Source organism: Lentinula edodes (assembly GCF_021015755.1).
Source record: "Lentinula edodes strain Le(Bin) 0899 ss11 chromosome Unknown C8R40scaffold_21, whole genome shotgun sequence".
In the NCBI taxonomy this organism is placed as follows: Eukaryota; Fungi; Basidiomycota; class Agaricomycetes; order Agaricales; family Omphalotaceae; genus Lentinula; species Lentinula edodes.
Window position 1 is genome coordinate 307,777 of NW_025764327.1, and position 19,110 is coordinate 326,886.

The 19,110-nt window shown below is 50.8% G+C and overlaps 3 protein-coding genes across 3 annotated transcripts; 1 reads left to right on the top strand and 2 right to left on the bottom strand.

The window, feature by feature from the left end:
* Positions 1-12,492: 12,492 nt before the first annotated feature.
* Positions 12,493-13,527, top strand: C8R40DRAFT_1008954 (uncharacterized protein; the record flags this gene model as incomplete). Its single annotated transcript, XM_046222831.1, has 1 exon — positions 12,493-13,527. A coding segment is annotated over one exon (1,035 nt), but the record flags the coding sequence as incomplete, so codon positions are not given.
* A 482-nt stretch (positions 13,528-14,009) lies between these two features.
* Positions 14,010-16,254, bottom strand: C8R40DRAFT_1108571 (uncharacterized protein). The gene has a single exon (XM_046228262.1). The coding sequence runs from the start codon at positions 16,160-16,162 to the stop codon at positions 14,225-14,227; it is 1,938 nt and encodes a 645-aa protein (XP_046085467.1). The 5' UTR covers positions 16,163-16,254; the 3' UTR covers positions 14,010-14,224.
* A 1,229-nt stretch (positions 16,255-17,483) lies between these two features.
* C8R40DRAFT_1047204 (uncharacterized protein) lies at positions 17,484-18,654 on the bottom strand (the record flags this gene model as incomplete). The annotated part of the gene is made up of 4 exons (XM_046224426.1): positions 17,484-17,600; positions 17,665-17,854; positions 17,932-18,332; positions 18,403-18,654. 4 exons carry the CDS (start codon positions 18,652-18,654, stop codon positions 17,484-17,486), a joined length of 960 nt encoding a protein of 319 aa, XP_046085468.1.
* Positions 18,655-19,110: the final 456 nt, after the last annotated feature.

The following is a 19,110-nucleotide window of genomic DNA, read 5'->3' on the forward strand; positions in this document are numbered from 1 at the left end:
GCGGAGGTAGCTTCCCCTTGCTCTAACTGTTCCAAATCTCCGGCTAAGTGCAAGGTTCTGCCAAATTCCCCTCGATGTACGAACTGCTCCGTGAAGAAGACTTGTAGTTTGGGCAAGATCCTTCGTTATCGGTACTTCGCTCGTCGCTGCAACCAGGATCTCGCATATAGTCGTAGGTTCTTGGAACTACACGGGACTCCTGCACACCAATCGACTTGGGGTATTCCTATGGTTACATGGCGTCAATATGACGCTGCCCTTCATGAACGTACTTCTTCGACCTCTACCCTCCTCGAGTTGAACATGCTTGACGATCAGGACGCTGCTGACGTCGACCAGCAGGAGTTGCGGGACTTCCTCGCTTTGCAACAGGAGGAGGCAGCCGTCGCTGCTAAGCGTAAGCGCGACCTTTCCCCTTTGCCTGTGGCTGGTCCCTCCAGCAAAAAGGTTCGGTCGAATGCTTCTAAAAAGCGTCCCCGTCGTAGGTCCCCTGTGCAGGAGACGGCTGAGGAGTCTCCTCGTCGCGTTCGACTGGTGGTCCCTCCAGTCCGTTCGCTGCCAGTTACCACTTCTACTCCCCTCCCTCCTCGCGCCTTTCCCTCCTCAATGGAGGTACCCGATGCTGATCTGTCGGTGCAGGGTCACAGCAATCTGGTTCGCTTGGCGGCTGTTGCTGGGGCTCAGTCCGGTTTGGTTCAGCAACCTGCCGTTTCTTCCTCTATAAAGGGTACAGGACAGGACCTACTTTCTTCCAATATGCCTCCTGTTCCTCGTCCCACCTTAGTACCTCGCGCCCTTGCTACTCATCCTTATCGTGCTGAAAATCAGCGCCTCGCTGCTCGGGTTCGATTGCTGGAGTCCCAATTATCTGACTCTCAGCGGGAGAATTCCTCCCTCACTTCTGCTCTTCGGGATACTTCCCATGCTCTCGAATCTCGGCAGCGGGAGGTAGAGCAGCTACGATCTTCTAGTCGTGAGGTACGCGAGCAACAAGTGGAGTACCGTCGTGTGTTGGACCAATTCCGTGCTTTGGATGAGGCCCTACCTGGACCTCCTGATCGAGTGCGTATTCTGTTTTCCCTCTAATTCTTTCCTTCTCGTTTAATTCTCCATTCAGAGTCTCTTGGAACGTTTTCAGAAGTTACAGGGGGGTCTTGAAGACGCCATTAGAGAGCGGAAGGTCGCCGAGGAAAAGTTGTCCACTTCTACTCGTAGGAACTCGCATTTGACGACCAGCCTGCTGTATCAACAAGGTGTTGTTGACGAGTCCAATGCTTTGGCGACACGTCAACGTCGTCTAGTAGAGGAGTTGCAAGAGGAGGTCCACCGCGCCCGCGGTCGTGCCGCATTTGTCGAACAAATGATCAAGGAGTACCCTGATGAGGGTTACTACGAAGTCGTCTTGCCCCCTCTCTCACAACTTGAAGGGGACCTTCATAAGGCTCGTGAAGACCTCCGTCGTGTCGCCACCTTCGCTCATCGTTTGTACCGCTCCGAACCTGCCACGGTTCTTCATCACCACTATCGTTATCTTGGGGCGATTATTGAAGCCGTGGTGGCCTTCCTTCGTCGCGGTCTCGACTCTGACGATCTCGACACTGTCGTTCACAACTTCCAGTTGGGTCTGGATTACATGCAGGCGGCTCGAGGTGTCCACGGTGACATGTACATGCGGTCCTTAAGCAGTATTCAATGGTTTTTTAACAATGCTGTCGATGAAGATGAGGGTCTTTATCGTATGGTCCTGGAGCATTCCCGATTCGACAACGACGGTCCCTTCCTGACGGCTGCTCAACACGCGGGTTTCGCTCCTCCTCCCGATAGCTCTTTGGAGCCCCCTCTTCACCGACGAATGTTCGCACTGTCGACGGCTCTTCCTCATAGTGATGGCGCTGGAAGGTGGGACGACATTGTTCCTGCCCTTCCCAGTATTGACCAGCTGACTGCTGACTGGGAGCAGTTGATGTTACAATACATCCATCATATCACCGATACCCCGTTGCCTGTTCCTGATCCTCCAGTCCCCATGTCGTCAATGGGGCCAGTTCCCGAGTCGTCAGGCGAGGCAAACGTCGAGCAGTCCCTCGAGGCGCCCATTGTCCAGGTGTCTTCTCCCTCTGCGGGTTCCCATCCCCCAGTCCCTCTGTTCCTGTCGGAGCAGGAGTCGCCGACCTCCCCTTCTCCTCCTCCTTGTTCCCCAGTTCCTCCCCTCCTTTTTGGGTCCGTCGCCAGCCTATCCATCGATCTAACTGGTGATGATGACGAGCTGTATGAGACGGAGGAGTCTTATGCCGGAAGGATTGCTGTGGCGAGGGAAGGTACCGAGTTGGCGGTGGGTCAGGGAATCGTCAAGGAGGAGTCATTGTAGCATTCATTTTGTAGTTTTATTGTCCTCTGTTAAATATTTTGCTTGCCTGTTCTTTTCTTTTTTGTTGAATAATCAAAACCTTCGTCGTATTGTGTGAAATGTGAAAACCAATGAGATTAAAATCGTCGTGCATTCAGGTCTCGTGAGCCCTCCAATGCAGTTGTCGTTAGAAAATCGTGAATATGGGGTTGTGGTCCCCGTCGTGTCCTCATTGTTGTCGTTCCCCCCTCTACTCCCTTCTACCTTCCCGATCCCTCCTCCTCGTCTTCCCGTGCTTCCCGTTCCAACGAGGCCCATTGCAGACGCGATGGCTGGCGTTTCCTCGGGTGGTGTTTGTGCCAGCTACGTAGGAGCTCGATCGAGCCCACCATACCTTCCCATCCTACCCAGGAGTTGAACTCATCATTATACCCTTCCCATTTTACGAGGTATTCCACTTCCTCCGGTCGTCCCTTCTTGGGTTTAGAGTCAAGGATGTCCTCGACGAAATGCTCCGTCTTCCCTTTTATGAAGATTGGGGGGGGCGGGGAGGTCTGGCGTTTGAATTTGTCATGGAAGTGGGGTTTCAGCCTGTCGACATGGAACACATTGTGAATCTTGTGGAGGTCTCCAGGGAGGTCCAGTCGGTAGGCATGACTTCCTACTTTCGACAAAACTGTATAGGGACCTGTCCACTTGTGGTCTAGCTTCTTCATGGGTCGTCTAGTCCTGACGTTCTCCATATTTAGCCAGACTTGATCACCCTCCTTCCAGTCCGGGGCCTCCTGGCGTTTTTGGTTCGCGTACTTCGCATAGACCTTGTTAGCTACCTCGATGCGTTCCTGGAGGTACGCATGTAGCTCCTTGAGGTTGGACGCATACTCATTGACCTCCGCTTCCTGCACCTGTTCCAGCGTAATGGACAACTTTGGATGATAACCCTTGTTGGCGAAGAATGGTGAGACACCTGTAGTCGTGTTTGGGGTATTGTTGTATACGAATTCGGCCATTGGTAGGAGGAGGTCCCAGTCGTCTTGGTCGTAGGAGCAATAGATTCGAAGGTACGCTTCCACGGATTGGTTTACTCGTTCCGTTTGTCCATCTGTCTGTGGGTGATACGCAGTTGATAGTCGAGACTCGATTCCTAATGCTCTACAGAGCTCCCTCCAGAATTGGGACACAAAGAGGGAGCCCCGGTCTGAAGTTATGTCGGAGGGCATCCCATGCTTTGAGAAGACGTATGTGATGAATAGATTGGCAAAGTCCTCCGCCTTATCCGTCGTATGACAAGGAACATATATGGCTTGTTTGGTGAGTCGGCAAACTACTACGAGGATGGCGTCGTATTTCTCTGGTCCCGCAGTGGCTGGGAGCTGGGTGATGTGATCTAGGGAGATTGAGGACCAAGGTCGTTGACCAATTGGTAACGGACGGAGGTTCCCGTAAGGTTTGGAGCGACTGGCTTTGGCTCTCAGACACGAGTGGCAGCTCCGCACGTAGTAGTTCACGTCTTTGGACAGTCCTTTCCAGAAGAACAGCTGGTTTACGAGCTTCTTGGTGCGTTTCTCCCCCGGATGTCCCCTTAGTTTGTGGTCGTGGTACGACTGTAGGACCTCCCTTCGTAGAGTCCCAACGTCTGGGACGTATATACGACCTCCCCTCTTTATCAGCTCATCCTCCCAAACGAAAGATTCCTCCTCGTTGCGTGCAATCCTTTTTAGTGCTTCAATTATAGTCGTGTCCTTTGGAGCTTCCCTTACTCGATTCACTAGGAGGTCCTCGTTCATAAGGATGGTAGCGTTCAGTCGTTCTGGAGGTATGAGTACCCTTTCCCTCCCTGCTAAGACCTGGTCCCTTGAAGCTCCCTTCTTTGGGTACACGTCTGATCTGCGGGTGAGCGCGTCCGGCTTGGCTCCCAACCTCCCTGGGCGATAGTTGATGACAAAATCGTATCCTGAAAGGAGCTCTGCCCACCGGGCTTGTCGTGCTGTTAACTGCTTCGTAGTGGTGAAGTACTGCAGATTGTTATGATCTGAGTATACTTGGATCTGGTGTCGGGATCCTTCGCAGTACGCCCTCCATTGTTTGAAGCAGTCCACGATAGCTAGGAGCTCCTTATCGTATATGTCGTAGTTTAGTTCCGCAGAGATCATTGACCGTGCATGGAAGGCGATAGGATGTATCTCCCCCGTTTCGGGATCCAGTTGTGATAGGATCCCTGCTATCGCCAAGTCGGAGGCATCGCATTCGAGGACTACCGGTAGGTCCGGGTTATAATGTCCCAGAACCGGGGCTTCGGAGAATGCTGACTTCAGAAGTTCGAAGGCACTACTACACTGTGGTGTCCAGTTCCACACTGAATCTTTTCGGAGGAGCTTCGTGAACACCTTGGTGATTCCCGAGTAGTTGTCTATGAACCTCCTATAGAAGTTTGCGAATCCGAGGAACGCTTGGAGTTCCTTCACCGTCCTTGGTTTTGGCCAGTCTATTACGGCCTTCACTTTCTCTGGGTCCATGGACACTCCCAATGGTGATATGATCACCCCCAAATACTCGACGGTGTCGACATGGAACGCACATTTTTCCGGCTTGGCGTGGAGGTGATTTGCCCGTAACCGTTCCAGGACCTTCCTGACGTGCTCCACATGGGACTCCTCGTCATCTGAGTAGATCAGTATGTCGTCCAGATAGATCACCACACAGACGTCCACCATATCGTGAAAGATCTCGTTCATGAAGAATTGAAACGCAGAGGGGGCATTCGTGAGCCCAAAGGGCATTACCAGGTACTCGAATGACCCATACCGAGTTCGGAATGCGGTCTTCCACTCGTGTCCCTGGGCTACCCTGACGTTATTGTATCCTGCGCGGAGGTCAATCTTTGTGAAGATCTTCGCCTTCCGTAGTTGATCCACTAAGGTGCCTATCAGGGGTAGAGGGTACCTATTCTTCTTTGTAATTTTGTTCAGGGCTCGATAGTCGACGCAGAGTCGTAGAGTACCATCCTTTTTCTTGGCAAACAAGACAGGAGCTCCCGCAGGGGAGCTGGAGGATCGTATGAACCCCTTGCCTAACATCTCATCGATGTACTCCTTGAGGGATTTCAACTCCTTCTCGGACATGTTGTAGAGCTTCCCTATGGGAGGTATCGCATCCCCTTCTGTCTCAATTTTGATATCGTAGGGTCGGTGAGGGGGTAGCGTTCTTGCTTCTCCAGGTGAGAACACGTCCAAGTAGTCCTGGTATTGGACGGGAATGGATTTCTTTAATTCCTCCGTCTCCTGACGCTTCGATTCTTCTTTGTCGAGCTCCTTGACGACCCCTCCTTGTTCCGAACTAGGGTCCCCACTCTCAGGATCCTTTGGTTGCTGCACTCCCTCCGTGGCACTGCTATCACTCGCCCGGAGCATTTCTTCAGTAGGGGACTCCTCCTTCGTAGGCGATATATGAAGGAAGTACGCTGGGGTTCCCTCCCTCAGTAGACGATCCATCCCAGCAGCTCCTATTAAGCTGATGGGCTTCCCTTGTATGGTTGGGTCCGATTTTCGTTCCACCACGTGGGTACCCGCTATGAGCTGCTTTCTCCGGAAGTTGTTGCGTCTTATTGAACCCTTGGGAGTCAGACCAGACCTTGAAGGAATCTTGGGTATGTTCAGGCTTTCGATGTCTAAGGTAGGGAGGTCGGGATAAGGTCCATGCTCCCTCCTTTTCTTCCTCCACCGGACTTTTTGCTTAGCTCCCGGCCAGGAGGAGGACCGTTCCGTGCCCCTACTCTTCCACTTTTGATATGCCTCCTCTGAATCCTTCGTTGGTTTCGGGGTTACTCTCTCTATAGCGGATCGCCCAGCCTCGAGGATTTCCTCCACCTCTTCTTCCGTACTTTCGCTCGCGAATGCTAGCCATTCGTTGATCCCCATAAGGATTGGGTCGTCTGGCCCTAGATCTTTGTCCGAGGGGAATAACTTGTGTGGGCCTGGTTGACTTGCTTCGTACTCTTCGTCCTTTACTTCCTCTAGTTTCACCCTCGTCCTTGGAGCTCTAAGGGGAGCTTCTGGAGGTTGTTGAGAAGCTTCTGGAGGTGGTTGTGGAGCTTCAGGAGGTCGTTGAGGAGCTTCAGGAGGTGATTGGAGAGTTCCTGCGTGTATTTCTTCGCTATTTACCCCCCTCCCTAGCTCCTCAGTACCTCCCTTGGCACCTGGTTGGACAATTTCCGACGCAAGGGCTGCTGAGATTCGAACGTTTCGGTCCTGGAACGTCAGACAAAGTTCCTTCCAGTCAATTACTGGGTTGTGCGTGCGTAGCCACGGCAATCCCAGCACAATTGGAGCCGTGGGGTGTAATCGAGTTACTAGGAACTCCACCTTGTGAATTGTTCCATCCGCAAAACTGATCTGGTCAGTGTAGGTCTGAGTTATCAATCCTGCGGAGGTAGGTTTCCCGTCGAACAGCTCCAAAGGGATACTGTCTGTTAGGTCAACCAAATTTTCTGGGTGTCGCATAGCGACAGTTTTGTCTATGAAGCATCTAGTTGCTCCACTATCCACTAGTGTGGCATATTCTTTGTCTTCATCGAGGTCGGAGAACGGAAAGCGTGTAAGGATGATGAAGGAATTGTAGGATCGGGATGTGAGACGAGCTGGCTGGCTCCCCGCGAGTGCAGCTCTTATTGTGGTAGGCGAAGGTGTTGCGGGGCTTCGCAGTTCGCCCTGATCTACCTCGAAGCCCCCTGCCCATTTCCCACTTCATCCGACAGTTCTTGTTCACCTCCCTTTGGTGAGTCTAAGATGTGGACGTTCCATAGATCGTCCATTCCTTCCCGTTCTTCCACCACGATCCCGGCGCGAATCCGTTCTAAAGGACGAGTTGAATCGTCCTTACGACCTCCCCCTTGGTTGGCCGTCCCTCTTCCTCGAGTTGAATCGGCCTTGGAAGCTCTTTCTGAGCTTCCTTGATCCTCCACTGGACGTTCTAACGATTCTGGGTTAGGGCAGTCCTTTGCCCAGTGTTCCTTTCGTCCACAACGCATGCAGAGCTCCTGCCTTCGTCTCCTCCACTTCTCCGCTCTTTCCTCAGGAGTCCATTTCCTCCCAGTGTCGGTAACTCCTGCTCGGAGGACCGCTTCAGTCCATTCTCCTCCATCCCTGCAGTGACAGCAGTCCTCGTCCTCCTCTCGGTTATCTCTATTGTAACTTTCTCCTTCCCCCCAAGCTGCAGACGCCCTTTGTCGTCCCTCTTTCCAGTTGGACCTGTTTGGGAACCTCCCTGTCGCTGCTGGTTTCGGATTGGAGGTCCAGACATCAGCTGGATCTCGTTCCCGACGCAAGGGGGACTTGTAAGGAGCTTCCGGTGCTAACTCCAATCCGGGGAAACGACTCAGCCATCCTTGCAGTGCTTTTTCACCGTGGAGGTTCCTCAAACTCTCCGCTTGCGCACGTACAGCCCCGTCCAACTTCGTGAACACTCGGGTCCACTCGTCGTAGGATCGAGGTTCCTCCCTTCCGGTAACAACCTGTAGAGGCAACCAAGGAGCTACCCCTTTCTTGAGGTATGTTACTAGAGCCTCGTCGTTAAATCCGGTCAGGGGAGCGTATTCGTTGAAGCGAATGAAGAAGTTGGCGAAGCTTTCCTCCGGCATCTGCTTCATCCAGGCCAATCTCCTCCTTGCCTCGTCCGCCTCGTCAATGGGTCCGAATTTGGAGCCGAATTCTCGTTTGAACTCTGTCCAGTCTTCGAGGCAGGTGTACTCCCCCCTCAGTCGTTGCCGATTCAACGTGTCGAAGTGGGAGAGTGCTGCACCAGTGAGATGACTAGCTGCGGAAGCGCACTTGTCCTTTTCCCGAGCATAAATGGTAGGACGCACTCCAAACATCCTTTCCAAACTGAGGACCCACGTCTTCCATGCAGACCGGTCGTCACCTGCGAAGCTTTCGATCTTACCGACGTCGAGCTTCGACTCAATGGTAATCCGATTTTTTTCTTCGTTGCTCTCCCACGTACTTCGTCCCTCGTTGGGAGGTCTAGGAGCTGCCTTACGATGCCAACCTTGTCTTGGATCGTAGTACCAGGGTTGGTCCGGGTCATAGCGTGTTGGAGGTACGTCAGGAGCTCCAGTGGGGAGCTCTCCTCTGTCTTCCTCTCTCCTTCCACCATTCCTACTCGATTGGTTCTGTTCCCCCTCGTTGGAACCTTCCGAATTACTATCACCCGGTCCCCCGGAAGGTGGTGGAGGAGGAGGAGGCGGAGGTGGTGCCCCTCCCCCGCTCCTTCCTCCCTGTTCTCTTTGACCCTGTCCCCCTTGACTCGGAGGTCGTTCTCGATCTCTCGATTGACTAGAAAAATGTGGGGGAGGTACTCTAGTAGGGGGGTTAAAACCGCCTTTGCCTTCTCCCTCATTTTCCAACGCGTACGCTCCTCCTTCTGGCCTCCCATACTCCCCTAGTTCAGCTCTTTGCACTCGGGCTCCCCACTCGTGAATACGTCGTCGGTCCACACTCGGAGTATCCGGGATCTGTCCTGCTTGTTCTACCTGGGGGTTTCCACCCCTAGCTCCTGTAGGAGTGTTTCGGTTAAAGGATATTGGTTCCGTAGCTTGCCAGCTCCTTGGCTGGGGAACTACAGGAGAAGGACCCCCCCTCGTATATTCTCTCATTACCCTAGGTGCTCGCCCGGATAATCCCGCCGTGTTTCCTGTTTTGGAAAGGGGTCCTCCAGTCGGTACTTCCCCCTCTGTGAATCCTTTCTTTACCTCACGGAGTTGTTCCTGGAGCGTCTCAATGACCCGAGCCTGTTGTTGGATCATTGCTACCGATTCCTGAGAGCGTGCCGACTCGAAAGCCATGCCAGGTCGGTTCATCTGAGCTCCCGTTACAAAGGGAGTTCCAAAAGGAGCTCCCTGCGGGGGTACCGCCTCTTCGTGAACTGCCAACGTTCTTCGTTGGTTCGGACCCCTTTGACTTTCCGTTCCCACTGCCTGAGATTGCATCGATACCGACCCTTGATACGGAATGACTGATGGATTGCTCAGTCTTGGAGGAACGTGTACAGGGTTGGGAGCCAGCCGAGCTGTCAGATCTTGTCCGGAGATCCGGGATGAATGTTGTGCGCCATCCATCCTCACCTCACCAAACTGGTATCGCTGCGTCGAGACTGGGGTTAAAGGTTTCGTTTGCAGGTTAACTCTGGGGGGAGGAGTCGCATTTTGAGCCAAGGCATGTACAGTGGGGGAGGTCCCGGAGCGTAGCTGGGGGCTCCTCGTGGCCGTGTTACCGGGGTTAAGGAGTTCCGGAACCTCGGTATTCCTGGGCGATGAATGTTTCTGTGCCAGGAAACGACCATCAGATCCATGGAGCTGCCCTTTCTGGTCAAATTGCTCCGGAGGGAACTCCCCTACGCTTTCGAGTTCGCATTGAACCATATACGAGGTTCCCCGATTATCCGCGACCAGTCTGCGACGGAATTCCAAAGCTCTTTCTAGATTCGATCCAGAAAGTTCCTCCGACAGCATCAGAGTGTCTGATTCCGCTAGTAGCGTCCGATGTCGGGTCTCCTGCGAACACAACATCGCTTCAGACTCCTCACTCCTCACCAGAAGCTGGTGCATATGCCTCATGGGCGTGTACGTGTATACCGTCTGTCCGTTACGGACCCGGACGGGACTATCCTGATCAGGCATTGACTCCACTGGGGCCAGGAGGTGAGCCGTGGTGTACCTCCTGCGTCTACGATTTTTTGCAGCGATTGCGTTAGCATCCTCGTTACTTTCCTCATCGATTTTAGCTGCTGCTTCCGCTAGGTTTGCGTTCCGAAGTATTTGGATCGCCTGGTAGTTCGGTATGTTCACCCTCGAAGGGGGAGGTTCAAACCGTACGGCTCCTGATCTGTAGTTAGAGGCTCGGTACAATATACGTAGCCCTGCTTCGCCACAGAATTCCTTCTCCCTTCCATGGGTATGAGGGAGGAGGGGAAGTATTCCCCTCGAGTTTCGGAACGATCGTCCGTAACGTGCCTCTGCCTCTAACAGTTCCAACATCCTCTCTGGGTCCAACAGGACGTTGTACAGCCAGAGAAAATCTGATCGATTCGCGGGGGTCATCAGCCACTGCTGGGCCTTCTCTGGGAGGTCTATCTCCAATTGAGTTCCCACTGTTAGGAACTGTACTCGTAGGTCTGAGAATTCGAGACCGTCTCCCAATACTTCGATCCCCATTGACTCCAATACCTCCCTTAGGACCATAGCTACATCTTCCGGGATACACTCCTGAATTCGAATGACGTCTTCCAGACGCAATGTCATTTCGGACAAGGGTTGTACGGGGAAGTTGGTCCTGCTATGGTGTATTGCGTGCGTACGCTCCCAGTTGGGCGTATTCATAGCTGGGCTCTTCAGGAGACTGGAGAGTGAACTTCCTCGTCTCGGGGGAGGAAGGTTCAGGGACTGTACTGGAGGTGTTGGTAACCTCCGGGATGACGTTCGAGATTGTTCGGATACGGCAGGGGATACCCTCCTCTCTGGAAGTTTCTCCTGTTGTCGTACTGTGAGAGGGTCAGTACTCCCCCCTTGTACCCTTTCGATAGCGGCTACTTGACCGCTGACTCTTCCACCCGCGTTCGAAGCTGACTCCATGTCTAGCTGCGGTATCGGTCCAGGGGGAGGTCCTCTCGTTCCCCAGGTAGGGGAGTATGCGAAACCTCCCATGGGACTACTGGCAGGTTGGGCGTAACCCATGGAGGTAAACCTCCGTTGTGGTGGTCCCATCCCAGGTTCCACTGGAGGGGGCCCCTGAACCTCCGGTTGACGTCCCTCTGGGGTCCGGATGTTGCTGGCGGTTTCATCCCCGAACGACTGTTCTGGGATGGACATCAGGTGTTGACCAGCTGCCACCGTGATGACAGTGGAGCTAGCAGCCGGGTTTGATTTTTGAGCTTGTGTCGTGTTTCCACGAGATAAGGCGCTCTTTTGTTTCTTTGATTCGGTCTTGGAAATAGAAGGTCGTTCCGTTGACGTCGCCGACATTTCGTCGCGACGAGTCCGTTCGGTGACGGGAGAGCTTGGTATAATGTAAGACCTGGGTCAAAATAGGTCTTAGGGTAGGTTTTGGTATGTGGAGGTTTATGTTGTAGCGTGCTAGGAGCAGGCTGGAGCTCGAAGGGAGCTACGAGAACCGCGACCGAGGACGGGAATGACCTAGTAGTGGTTGGAACGACGAGATGGTGACCCTTGAGGGGTTCCTAGGAGGTCCAGGGAGGTCCCTAATGCGTAGGGAGGTTCGGGACGAGTGCGGGACCGTAAGATATTGCGTAGTAGGAGTTGTACTCGCTAGAACGTCAATATAGAGTCGAGTAGGTAGTTTATGCAACGGGGTCTCGAGGGTGTAAGCTCCCGAGAAGGGATATGCCAGGGAGGGTAGGTCCCTGGGGGCTAGGTTGGAGGATGGTCGTCCTCGAGTGTGGGAGGTGGTAACGGAGAAGCAGTACGTAGTTCGACGTGAGGGGTAGCTTCGACGTTACCTAGATCGAGGTCCCGAAGCTTACGAAGTAGCTAGGGAGCTCTGGGAGGTTTGGGGAAGAGTAGCTCACCAAGCGGGTAGGCGTTGGGGAGCTTTAGTAATGTTCGAGGGAGCTCGGGGACTCACTCGGAAGGCTTAGACTTGAAGTAAAAGCGTATATTCGATCGTACCGACGATCAGAGAGACAATAGACAGAAGTAGAGAGAAACAGAGGTAGAGAAATAGAGAGGAAAGAGAAATCCGTATGGTTAGCAGGTACAAAGGGACAGGGACTGGACCTATGCAAAAGGGTGTGTGTTCAAAATATACCAAGCTGGCGCTTGGAGACGTTACGGAGCTACTTAAATAGGTATGGGAAGTGAACAAGGGAACATCGGAACCTAGGGACATGAGGCAGTAGTCGAAGGAGACAGGTGATCGAGATTTGTACTTAATGGGGCTGGTGCTAAGGAGTTTCGTACGCGTGTCGGGAGGTTGTCAGGATAGTCTTGGGGAGGTGCGTATTACCCGTGGTCCTGTCTTGGGGAGGTGCGTAGTACCCGTGGTCCTGTCTTGGGGAGGTCGGATGTCTTGGGGAGGTGTAAGGAAGCATGTGGGATGGTGCTGGGACTGGTTGGTTGTGGTCAGGGCATGACAACGTCGTTGTCCGTCCCCGCTATCATTTATGATAATGTGTCGATCGAGGACAACTACAGGCCAGGAAGGAATTACTTGGCTCTGAAAAATTACGGTGGAACCATTGATATTATCTTCTCTATTCCTTACTCCATGGATGGGGAAAGGAACGGAACTATGGAGTTGATTTTAAATCACATGAGGGAAGCTACTGGAGGCATCGTCGACATCAGTCTGAACAACCGATTGCTCTTTCCGAGATATTCCAATACCACAACCAAATTCGAGGCCCAGAATCTGGGTTCGTTGCACCTATCTTCATTGACAGGAGAGAACACGTTATCCATCTCACTGTCACTGGGAGAACAAGGGAATTACTATTTCTCTGATGCTGCTTTGGTTTTCAAAGATAACAATGGATACGTGAAACAGGAGAATTCTGTATATGCTGTCGGACTCTCTTCTGGTTCATCCTATAATGGTGGGAGCCTGGAGGATAGTCTCAGGAAGGGGAATCCATACCTCTCCATAGAGGGGGGTGCTTCTTGGTCCAAGATCATTTTCACAGTCAGGGAAGAGCTGTTAGGAATAGGAAATTGTATAATGAAGATTCAACACAGAAGGGAGTCTGGAACAACCATCGATGTCTTCCTTAATGGAAATCAGATTGAGGCAGGATATGACGATATACCAATCGGTTCATTTGGTACCTCCAGCTTCTATGTTCACAGTAGTGATTTAGAGAAGAGCAATGAGCTGGTCATCAAGCCAAACAATGGGAAGTACTACATTTCTGATGTTAATCTTGATGTGGTTTCACTCCTCCCAGACATTACTCAAAAAAACTTTGAAACCTATATCAAGGATTGGGTTCTCCACCACAGAAAAAACATAGGACAACTTAACAAGATTCCTCGAGAAGATCTTGCAGCCTGGAAGTTTGTTCATGAAGCACCTTACTGGTTCTTCATCCCATTTCTTCCCTGCTCACCAGAAGAGATCAGTGTGCTCTTTGACTACTACAACATGATGTTTGTTTCTGTGGCCTTCGAAATCAGGGATTTCAACAACAAGGCTAGGGACTTCCACAAGGAGCTTATAAGCACTGATCTCCCGAGAAAGAATGCTCTCAGGCATGCTTATTGGACAGCTATGTTGTCCAGGCGATTCGGCTTGTACTTTGCCTTGGATCTCTCGACAGCCCATGAAGAAGCCCATGTTGATTTGACTATCGAGGGTCCCTACGATCATGTCACCGACAAAATCAACAATGCCGTAGGCTCTCTTTTGGGATCGAGGACGTCTCGGTCTCAGGATCTCCAAGTTGTCATAGACGCAGCTTGGGCAAGCGGAGAGCTGGCGTATGCGAAGGACTTTAGAGAAACTTCAGCAGGACAGACGGCCAATGTGTCTTGGCAGAAACCGTTAGACATGATGGCGAAGAAGTACAATGTGAAACCAAAGTTCAGCCAGACAGAGAAGGACACCCTGGAGAAAATGAGAGTAAACGTTCCGAATGTTCCCGTCATCCACTAGGCACGCAGTCACTTGTCATTGCGGAATGCTAGAAAGCCTTCCTAAGCGTCGAATTGGAGTATATTCTGTCAACATACATACTGTTTCTTAAAATCTGCTGCTCGAAATGAAAGCTTTTATAGGGAATCAACAGTACGCACTGTACTGCTATAACCTAAGACGAATGAACAGAAAAATTGAACATCGAGCAGAACTTCTTTCAAGAAGAAGACCCACATCATTACATCCTTCCGCTACTCCCAACTGCACTCGCCACAGCACCCATCATCCATCTATTCAGCAGCACTAGATGCAAAATATTGTCATCCACCGAAAACAGTCTTCCATTCTCTATTGTCCCCAACGGTAAACCCGATATCCACGTCAAGGCATCAAGGATAGGCCAAAGTTCTGGCATATTTCGGACTCTGAATAGAATGGCGAGGGCGACGACGATCAAGGAAGCTGATAGTGTAGTATACGCCATGACCCTCGTAGGAAACATTGCATCCTCCGTCCACGTCTTCTCTCTGATGTACTGTAAGACCAACATCAATACAATGAAAGCGCTCGTCCCAACGCAGAGAGCGATTGAGGTATACACAACCCAGCTGGGGGTAGGAGTAAATGGACTGAAACCTAGAGCATCCCGTGTTTGAGATTGGAAAATCGCACCAAGAAGAGCGGCGGTGAGTCCAAGAATATTCAACAGAAACCCTTGGCGGAGTAACCCTTCCTTCGGTGATGAACGATCAAAAGTTGCTATACACATCCAATCTGTCTTCATATCCGGAACACGCAGTTTGAGCCCAGGTTGGCTTGAAGAGTCAGATTTTCCGAAATAGATACTATGCCAGTCGTGCAATTTTCCAGCATATAGCGAGTTTGCTAGGATGACACTAGTCCATACGCCTGCGCTTGTACCGACACTGAGGAAATAGCATATGATCATTTGTCCAATAAGTCCTGCAACAAGGAATGGCATGGCAGTACCACGAGAGATCCCACCGGCACCAGTAACAGTGGATTCAAATGCCGGTGTGTTGGCGACCGACTCCAACTGCGCAAGAACCGACTCCACACGCGTCAAGTATGCATGATCGGCAGACACTTTCCAGTTCGCTCTCGTCTCAGGGAGGTTAATAAAAGTCATTCGACCATTGTCTAAAACCGCACCTCCCAGTAGCGCGACCCATAGCGTTTGTCCAAAGTTGATTCTCGCAATATGGCCAGTCATATCACAATTATTGCGAGGAACATGCCGTCTGATATGCTGTGCTACCGCGTAATAGGAGTGAGCGAGTTCCCGAAGGGAAGCAGACACTTTCGAACGCTCTGGTGCGTAAGCGTGAAAATCGATAGAACAAATGGGCACGTCAAGATCAATAGCGTCAAGGTCGAGGAAAAAGTGTTCTGTTTGTGGATCCATGATTTCCCGGGCTCGAGCGCGGAGAGAACTTTGTCCATGTGGACGACGAACCATCTGTGCAGCTACGACTACTAGAGCGTCCTCTTCGCTGTCTACATTGACAACGGAATGGAATGGCATCCCATATGTAGAGAAAATATGTTCTTTGCGGCGTACTTCAACCACCCAGTGTTGAATTGCATGGTATTCGATAGCGGCGAATAGAAGGAAATCCCATGCGAGAGGAATCGATAGCGATGGAAGTTTAATATCAGGTGTGGATATAAGAGGTTTGGCGTTGGGACGAAATGCCACTTGGCTAGTGGGATAAATCAAGCCCTCCGGCGAGAGTTTCCAGATTTTGGTATCGAGTTTCAACTCCCGAACAGCCTCTGCTCTGATATCCCATGATACACACTGTAAAAGACTCAGAGCCTTTTGCAAAGCCTCTGCGCGCGCAGAAGCAGTAACATTTTCTGCCCGAATCCAGAAATTGGAAACTCCATTAGCAGAGCGTACACCTGGCACAAAATGACACGCATTTGATGCCCAGGTAACCCGTTGCATCAGGGGGATAGAAATTTTTGGTAAGCCGGAAAACAAGAAGATGCCAGAAGATGGCTCGATTTCCCATAATCGATCAGGGGAGGTTCCCAGCGCTGCATACAGGATACTGGCTAGGAGAAGTAGGCCCGAAGGCCAAGAGACAACATCGTTCACGGGTGCTTGGGCAAGAACTGTTTCAGCAGAGCTGAGAAACAACATGCCCATCGATGTGTAGACGATGAAAGAGAACGGCTTTGAGAAAGACCCGAGACCTTTCAGCTTTTACATAAATGAGGACCCCGGAAGCTCCTGCCAAACCCCACCCGCCCAGGCGGCCTCAAGTACGCTACGATTTTGGCCCCAAGCAGGCCTCAAGTACACTAATTCGGATAAGGAATGTCACGTGAAATCGTAAAAATTGCTCTGAAAATACCGAATTTTCTTCCCCAAGCCTGGAATCATCTTTCTGTCCATTTTTTTTGACTATTATCGCTGCATCCGGAGCTCTTCTGAGCTTCTTTACCCAAACTCTGGTGCCAGAGCTCCACCTACGTCCATTGGGCCACCAAGTCAGCCAATAGATACCCAAAGTACGCTATCTCGGACAGGGATTGAGCCTTCTGAGGCCTAAAGTACGCTAATTTCGGCCAAGGAAAATGGCAAAATTGGGTCCTAAAGTACGCTAATTCGGATGGGGTCTGGTAGGAGCTTCCGGGGTCCTCATAAATGACATGAAGATCCTTTGCTTTGCATGAGGATAAAACTCACACGGAAAATTCTTTATCATCTTCTCTCGTCGTAATCCTCGTTAAGGTAACGCAGAAGCTAAGGTTGAGTCGAGTGTGCGGAGCAAGCGAGTTGCGACCAACGAGTCCGCAAAGGTTTGAGCAACCGCAATATGTGCATTATAAACTAGTGCAGATTTTTGTCACTTATCCTGTCGCCTGCGCCAGTTGCTGCTGTCCGCGCTCATCGTTCGTGATCATTGAATGATCCAAGCCACATTGAATCTGTTGAAGCCTACACAGAATATAATCAACAAGCACGGGATTCTAGGGAATTCAAATGCCTGATTGAAGTGCTTGAGGCCGAGCTGGTCCTGCCGGAGTACTCGTAGGGTGACCGAATGAGCATTATATGGACCTTACAATGTTCCTATCCATAAAGGTTGTACTGTAATCATTGAGATCGAATTTCCCTAGCAGAAACGTATGATTGAAAATGGAAAATAAAGGAGCGCACTCATTAGCGCCCATGCATATTCGCCGCAACTCAGATGAAGATATAATGAATGATGATGATTGTGTATACGCGGCGAAAAAAGGTAAGATGACAGATATTATTATGGGTATCCGAGTCGTATCCGATGCATGTAGAAACGAAAGATAATTGTAGGTGAGGGATGTTCGTAAACTCAGGTTGAAAGTTAGACAGAATCAACAATCGAAGTCGGTCGAGCACTCGGGCAGTAGATACAAGGTCATCAAATCTGGAGACGAGAGCGCGCATAAGTACCAAAGACGACGATAAATGGTCAACGATCAGGTCATACCAGACTGAGCTCCAATGTCCAGACTCTACGGGCCCATAGCTTGATAATCCTACCCTCATCATTGCCAGAAGGCGGTAGCTCAATATCAAGACCATCCCACCAGCATTTCCGCTGCAGAGTGAAATGATTTTAAGTTATGTGTAAGATTACATCCAGGCAAACCAATGATACACACCGCGGGCTTCCTCCAGAACAAGAGAAGTTTTTGAGCGGTAGCCATTTGCTGATAGTCTACCTCAACGGCCTTCTCACCTCCAGGGTGATGCGTGATCCCAGTTTTCAGAAGGACTAGTGCTATTGAGGATATGCAACACCGTGAAGGTTCCAACGCTCTGAATCCCCATTCATCTTCGCGGTCGAACCCACTGTAAGAATATAACAATTACGGGAATCCCGGTCAGATCACTTCTTCAAATTTCCGATGAAATAATATAAAGCCCACCTCATGCAAAGCATATCAATCAAATGCTGCTCCGCCACATTATTCTCCTTGTTCACATTCCTCTGCAACGCCGTAAAGATACTCTTCTTCTCCATTAGATAATCTCCGCATCTCCGTTTAATATTAGCCAACGCCTCTCCCGCAAGTCCGTTCTGGTCAATCTTCACTGAGCCATCTTTTGGCGGAATCGAAAAGTACTCGAGCTCTTCGCGGAGAACGATGATTGCTTGTTTTGAAATCAGAGGGTTCTGCGACGGTGGTGGGTTGGAAAAGTCGTTTGGAGAGGCGTCGAGTAGGTGTTGTTGAGCCGCGAACAGGCCTGGGAAGGTGTCGGTGCCATAGAAGGTTTCTGAGGCAGTGCGGAAGAAGGAGAGAACGAATTGAAAGCAGTCTGGGTCAAACTGACAGGAAAAAAGATGTCTTCAGAGGTCAGCGGTCGCGGTCTTTACTTTGTACTCGGAGGCAACATACATCCACAGCATAGACATCCTCCTCGTCTTCATCACCTCCATCCAGGGCAGCACTCTGACGGCTCAGAACGAGTCCATTCGGGAACAAACAAAGCAAAACCGATTCGGGCAGGTTCATAATGGTCTCTCGATCGACTTCATAACGTTTTCCACGAAGGTCAAGCAACAGCCTCGTTAAAAGCTGTGGTTGATGAAGATTAACATGAGCTGGCGTCTGTGAAACCTGTGTGATTGGTGAAGAACTAGTCGCCATTGTCTGCAGAGGAGAGGAGAAAGCGCGTCTAACAAGAGTTGCACGAACCCTGATGAGTGTGTGAAAGTTACAATGATCGATTTTGGAAGCTTCAAGGTAAAGTCATGGCTTTACATTTTCCATGTACTTAAACTGAACTCGGTACATTTCATAGTGGCATTACAATATACGGTAATGTGAATTGAGACGGGAAGGAAGGGCGCCAGGTATCATAATTGTGAAGCATGCTTGAGAGCCAAAAAAGAGTTATCCAAAATCAAAAAAGAGTGTCTCTGAAAAGAATATGCCCCAACCCAAGGATACTCTCTGAAAAGTACGCTGATAAGAAGGGAAAACAAAATGATCATAACATAAATCAAGAATGTCAAAAAATAAGTCTATTGTCCGCAAAACTTGACACAAATTGAGGAAAACTAGATAACTCGACGTGGGTACTTGCATGCGAAGAAGGAAGAG